At 45.9% G+C, this 7,485-nt stretch overlaps 1 protein-coding gene across 1 annotated transcript in view; it reads right to left on the minus strand.

Annotated features, from left to right (window-relative positions):
- Positions 1–3,182: 3,182 nt before the first annotated feature.
- Positions 3,183–7,485, minus strand: part of det1 (DET1 partner of COP1 E3 ubiquitin ligase) — an 11,057-nt gene continuing 6,754 nt past the window's right edge. The window contains exon 6 of the mRNA XM_060884987.1: positions 3,183–3,569. Coding sequence (XP_060740970.1) covers positions 3,380–3,569 — 190 coding nt within the window. The 3' untranslated portion in view covers positions 3,183–3,379. The remainder of the gene's footprint in view (positions 3,570–7,485) is intronic.

The raw sequence follows: 7,485 nt of genomic DNA on the forward strand, positions 1-7,485 counted from the left end.
ACACACACACACACACACACACACACACACACACACACATACACGCACGCACACACACACACACACACTCACGCATGCATGCACACTTTCTTGTTATTTTCCTGTTTCTGTCGTCTCTCTCTTTCCTCCCCTCATACCTTTTCTCTCGTTCTCTCCGTTTCATTCATTCTCCCTCTTTTTCTTTCTTTATTCTGTCTTCATATTTCCTTTCTATCTTCTTCCCCGTTCTCTCCCCATCACTCACTCACTCACTCACTCACTCTATCTATCTATCACATCTCCTCTTTCTTTCTCCCTTTTCTCCCCACATTTACCTCTCTTTCTTTCTCTTCTGGTTTTTTTCTCTCCTCTATTTCCTTTCCCCTCATCATATTTCTCTATTCTTTCCTGTTCACTTTTTCTTGTCCTCTTTCTTTTTCTCGCTCTCATTTTCAGAATTTTCTTGTTTTTCTCTCTTTCCCTCTCTCTCTCTTTCTCTCTCTCTCAGCAGGAGTGATTGCGGTGTAAAATTAGAAGCCTGGTAGATATATTTATATATTTAGTTATGTTTTGTTCAGAGCCCATTAGAGTTGAATGAGATGAGAGTGAAGCCCTGTGGTCGCTCGGCCGCCTACGTCCTCAACCTCTCGTGTGCCTAAAAGCGTTTTATTCCCAATCTGCACACACACGCGCGCGCACACACATATACACACACACATACACGCATACACACACACACACATACACATACACGTGTGAACACACATACACATACACACATACACATACACACACACACGACGTAAGGGATTTCTGTCAGTAGCTAGAAGAACGCAGTAGAAGCCGTGTTCAAGAAGCTGGGAGAAAATCAGCCTGTGTGGTGTTCAGTGCACGTAGGAGTCCACTAAAAAATAAATAAATAAATAAATAAATAAATAAATAAAATAAAATAAACAAACAAAAAAAAAACTAAAATGGAACTTGGGAGAACTTTTAATGTTCAAGAAGCTTTTAAAGTAGGTTTTCTTTTTCCCTCCATCCTCCCTTTCCCCTGCGGGACTAACAACATGAAATGTGTGTTTTTAGTTTAGGGTTTTTCTTTTTTTCTGAATCTGTCAGAAATAAAACACAGCAGCAAACCGTGTCATCTAATCAGAGCTGAAGAGTCCCTGAACACACACACACACACACACACACACACACACACACACACACCTCTGTACGGTCAGGACGCAGAGGTCCCATGTCTTCTAAAGTGAAAACATCACCACTGGTTCACTAGGACACACACTCAGGAAGAGGAAGGTCTTCACCTGTCATTTAAAGACAGTCGGTGATTCAGACACCACCTCGGTGCCAGAACAGAGGGGAGTGTTGGTGTAGACCTCCATCTTACCCTGAGAGATGGTGGAGCGGTGCTGGGAGATCTGAGAGGGAGGTGAGCTGAGGGGAAGGTGAGAGGGAGCTGCTCTGCATTTGGCTTTGTAGGCAAGCATCAGTGTTTAATTCTGTGTTCAGCTACAGGAGCCAACGGAGGAGAGCAGCAGTGAGGTGGTGTGGAGAACTTAAGGAGAAGATGACTTGTGTTCAGAGGTGAAGACCTGACGGCGTGTGTGCAGACGTTCAGTCTCCAGACGACAAGAGACTGAACAAACACCTGAGCGAATCCTCCTGATGATGTAGAGAAGAACCTGACATGAGCGTGTCACTGTAACGACACGTGAGAAGAACCTGACATGAGCGTGTCACTGTAACGGCACGTGAGAAGAACCTGACATGAGCGTGTCACTGTAACGACACGTGAGAAGAACCTGACATGAGCGTGTCACTGTAACGACACGTGAGAAGAACCTGACATGAGCGTGTCACTGTAACGGCACGTGAGACGAACCTGACATGAGCGTGTCACTGTAACGACACGTGAGAAGAACCTGACATGAGCGTGTCACTGTAACGACACGTGAGAAGAACCTGACATGAGCGTGTCACTGTAACGACACGTGAGAAGAACCTGACATGAGCGTGTCACTGTAACGACACGTGAGAAGAACCTGACATGAGCGTGTCACCGTAACGGCACGTGAGAAGAACCTGACATGAGCGTGTCACCGTAACGACACGTGAGAAGAACCTGACATGAGCGTGTCACCGTAACGACACGTGAGAAGAACCTGACATGAGCGTGTCACTGTAACGACACGTGAGAAGAACCTGACATGAGCGTGTCACTGTAACGACACGTGAGAAGAACCTGACATGAGCGTGTCACTGTAACGACACGTGAGAAGAACCTGACATGAGCGTGTCACTGTAAGGACACGTGAGAAGAACCTGACATGAGCGTGTCACTGTAACGACACGTGAGAAGAACCTGACATGAGCGTGTCACTGTAACGGCACGTGAGACGAACCTGACATGAGCGTGTCACTGTAACGACACGTGAGAAGAACCTGACATGAGCGTGTCACTGTAACGACACGTGAGAAGAACCTGACATGAGCGTGTCACTGTAACGACACGTGAGAAGAACCTGACATGAGCGTGTCACTGTAACGACACGTGAGAAGAACCTGACATGAGCGTGTCACCGTAACGACACGTGAGAAGAACCTGACATGAGCGTGTCACCTTAACGACACGTGAGAAGAACCTGACATGAGCGTGTCACTGTAACGACACGTGAGAAGAACCTGACATGAGCGTGTCACTGTAACGACACGTGAGAAGAACCTGACATGAGCGTGTCACTGTAACGACACGTGAGAAGAACCTGACATGAGCGTGTCACTGTAACGACACGTGAGAAGAACCTGACATGAGCGTGTCACTGTAACGACACGTGAGAAGAACCTGACATGAGCGTGTCACTGTAACGACACGTGAGAAGAACCTGACATGAGCGTGTCACTGTAACGACACGTGAGAAGAACCTGACATGAGCGTGTCACTGTAACGACACGTGAGAAGAACCTGACATGAGCGTGTCACTGTAACGACACGTGAGAAGAACCTGACATGAGCGTGTCACTGTAACGACACGTGAGAAGAACCTTTTTTCCCATCTGTAATCTTTTATAAAACTTTTCGTTCTTTACTCGTTTAAGCGAAGGTGAACAAGTCGTTACTATAGAAACCGTTAACCAGATCCCTACTCGCTCATCCGCATCACTTCCTGTAGTAGAGAACACATCTGGACGAGGGATTTAACCAAAGTAACTTTTATTTACAGTAAAAAGATTTCTGTGAAATAAAATAAAGTCATATTGTATGTACAATAAATAGAGTTTTAATATAAAAAATAGGGAAATGACCTGCACAAGATCAGAGCAGGTATTAGCTCTGACACACACACGCGCACACGCACACACGCGCACACACACACACACCAGATGTGTTTTTTCAGGAGCAGCTGTGGCGCATGTGGAAGTTGACCACGTACTCAGCGTTGGTGCGCTGCACTGAGATGGCAAACGGTTCGAACGGGTGGAAGGTGAAGGCCACGAGACGACGCACAGCGTGATTTATAGGACGACCCAGAAGACCAGCCTGGATCTTAAACTTCAGCAGACCAGAGTCTCGAGCATAGAACCTACACACACACACACACACACACACACACACACACACACACACACACACACAGATGCACACACAGGCACACACAAACACAGACACACACAGACAGACAGACACACACACACACACACACAGACAGACAGACACACACACAGACAGACACACACACAGACAGACACACACAGACACACAGACAGACACACACACGCACAGACAGACACAGACACACACACACAGACAGACACAGACACACACACACAGACAGACACAGACACACACAGACACAGACACACACACAGACAGACACACACACACACAGACAGACACAGACACACACAGACACAGACACACACACACACACACACAGACAGACACACACACACAGACAGACACACACACACAGACAGACACACAGACACACACACACACAGACAGACACACACACACACACACACACACACACAGATGCACACACAGGCACACACAAACACAGACACACACAGACAGACAGACACACACAGACACACACAGACAGACAGACACACACACAGACAGACACACACACAGACAGACACACACAGACACACAGACAGACACACACACGCACAGACAGACACAGACACACACACACACACACAGACACAGACACACACACACACAGACACACACACACACACAGACAGACACACACACACAGACAGACACAGACACACACACAGACAGACACAGACACACACACAGACAGACACAGACACACACACAGACAGACACAGACACACACACAGACAGACACAGACACACACACAGACAGACACAGACACACACACAGACAGACACAGACACACACACAGACAGACACAGACACACACACAGACAGACACACACACACACAGACAGACACACACAGACAGACAGACAGACAGACAGACAGACACACACAGACAGACAGACACACACACACACAGACAGACACACACACACAGACAGACACACACACACACACACAGACAGACACACACACACACAGACAGACACACACACAGACACACACACAGACACAGACAGACACACACACAGACACACACACAGACAGACACACACACGCACAGACACACACACACAGACACACACACAGACAGACACACACACACAGACAGACACAGACACACACACAGACAGACACAGACACACACACAGACAGACACAGACACACACACAGACAGACACAGACACACACACAGACAGACACAGACACACACACAGACAGACACAGACACACACACAGACAGACACAGACACACACACAGACAGACACAGACACACACACAGACAGACACAGACACACACACAGACAGACACACACACAGACAGACAGACACACACAGACAGACACACAGACAGACAGACACACACACACACAGACAGACACACACACACACAGACAGACACACACACAGACAGACACACACACAGACAGACACACACACAGACACACACACAGACAGACACACACACAGACAGACACACACACGCACAGACACACACACAGACAGACACACAGACAGACACACACACACAGACAGACACACACACAGACAGACACACACACAGACAGACAGACACACACACACAGACAGACACACACACACACACAGACAGACACACACACACAGACAGACACACACACACAGACAGACACACACACAGACAGACACACACACAGACAGACACACACACAGACAGACACACACACACAGACAGACACACACACACAGACAGACACACACACACAGACAGACACACACACAGACAGACACACACACACACACAGACAGACACACACACACACACACAGACAGACACACACACAGACAGACACACACACAGACAGACACACACACAGACAGACACACACACACACACACACACACACACACACACAGACAGACACACACACACACAGACAGACACACACACACACAGACAGACACACACACACACAGACAGACACACACACAGACAGACACACACACAGACAGACACACACACAGACAGACACACACACACACACACACACACACACAGGCCTCAGTTTTACATTTCTGTAAGGAAGCTGTACAGTTTTTGTAAATGTAAATGAGATCCTTTGAGATTCTCTCTGACACTTTGACCTTCACAAAAATGATATCTTGTGCTAAAATTGTCCTTTGTTAAAATGCCAAATTAAAACACTTTTCTCCATGAAGAACATTTCGACTCCAGCGGCTCTGAAGCCTAATCATATAAACTTCTCATGTTTTATCTTTCATCATTCTGCTCTCTGATTGGTGTTCAGGTGGTGATGAATTCTCTCTAACAGCAGCTCTGACTGTAGAGCAGGTTTATATTAATGTACTCACTCTGATACACTATGGTTTCCATAGTAACAGTGTTCTCAGGGACGCATATGAAAGATGCTCTGAATAACTCGTGTGTTATCCAGGTGTGTGAGATGGTGTGTGATGTCACTCATCACATCAGGTCCACTAACTAACACCGACTGAGACGTCTCATCATCAACACGGCAAAATATCCTGGAAGCCTTTCTGAGTCTAGACAAAATCACTAGTGTTAGCTGCAGAAATCACCTGTAAACATCATTAAAGGTGGGGTCTGCGTTGTTTGAGAAATGCTTCAGAAAACTGAGTCGGGACGACAAACAAAACAAAAACAAAACAAACGTGTAGCCAATGAGCAGAAAGGGGCGTGTCTTGTCAATATGGGCGGAGAGAGTGTTCAGTGCGCATGTGTGACATTAGCAGAAAGCGGTTTTAACGTTGACATGGAGGATAAAAACAAAGAAAGAAAGAGAAGAAAGACTTACGATAAGGTAAGAAGTAGGACGTGTTAATATAGGATCAGCTTTCCAGCGCTGGAGAGAACTGAAGGAGCAGGAAGTTGGTCACATATTCACAGATTGGAGTTTCCTGAGTCAATAACTCCTGAGCTAAACGCTGTTACTACACAAATAACACCTCTTTTCTATCGTAGTAATGTAGAGACGCAGCTACAACCGTGTTTTGTGTAGTAACAGTGTTTAACTCAGGAGTTATTGACTCGGGAAACTCCAATCTGTGAATATGCGCACATGCACACTGAACACTCTCTCCGCCCATAGACAAGACACGCCCCTTTCTGCTCATTGGCTACACGTTTGTTTTGATTTTTGTTTTGTTTGGTAGCCCAACGCAGTTTTCTGAAGCATTTCTCAAATATCAGAGACCCCACCTTTAATAGACAGAATCTATCTGTATTTTCAGCAAAGAACTGAGACGTAAAAAGGGAGAAAAGTGAAATAAAGAAAGAGAAAGAAAGAATATTAAATGAAATAAAGGCGTAAAAGAAAGAAACTGAACACATGCAAAAATAAATGACAGACAGAAAGACAGACAAAGCAACTAAAGGTTTTTTTGTCTGGATCTGAAGCTAAAAGCTAATTCCTGAAAGCAGAATAAGCAAATGATAAATCTCTCTCTCCTTATTGCGCTCTCTCTCTTTATCTCTCTCTCTCTTTCTTTATCTCTTTCTTTCTTTATCTCTCTCTCACTATCTCTCTCTCACTATCTCTCTCTCACTATCTCTCTCTCTGTATCGCTCTCTCTGTATCGCTCTCTCTCTCTTTAGCTCTCTCTCTCTCTTTATCTCTCTCTCTCTCTTTCTTTATCTCTCTCTCTCTCTTTCTTTATCTCTCTCTCTCTCTCTCTTTATATCTCTCTCTCTCTCTCTTTCTTTATCTCTCTCCCTCTCTTTCTTTATCTCTCCCTCTCTTTCTTTATCTCTCTCTGTATCTCTCTCTCTCTTTATCTGTGTGTGTGTGTCTGTGTGTGTGTGTGCGTGCATGTCTGTGTGTGTGTCTGTGCGTTTGTGTGTGCGTGTGTGTCTGTGTGTGT

Source organism: Tachysurus vachellii, chromosome 13 (genome assembly GCF_030014155.1).
Source record: "Tachysurus vachellii isolate PV-2020 chromosome 13, HZAU_Pvac_v1, whole genome shotgun sequence".
Taxonomy (NCBI): domain Eukaryota; kingdom Metazoa; phylum Chordata; class Actinopteri; order Siluriformes; family Bagridae; genus Tachysurus; species Tachysurus vachellii.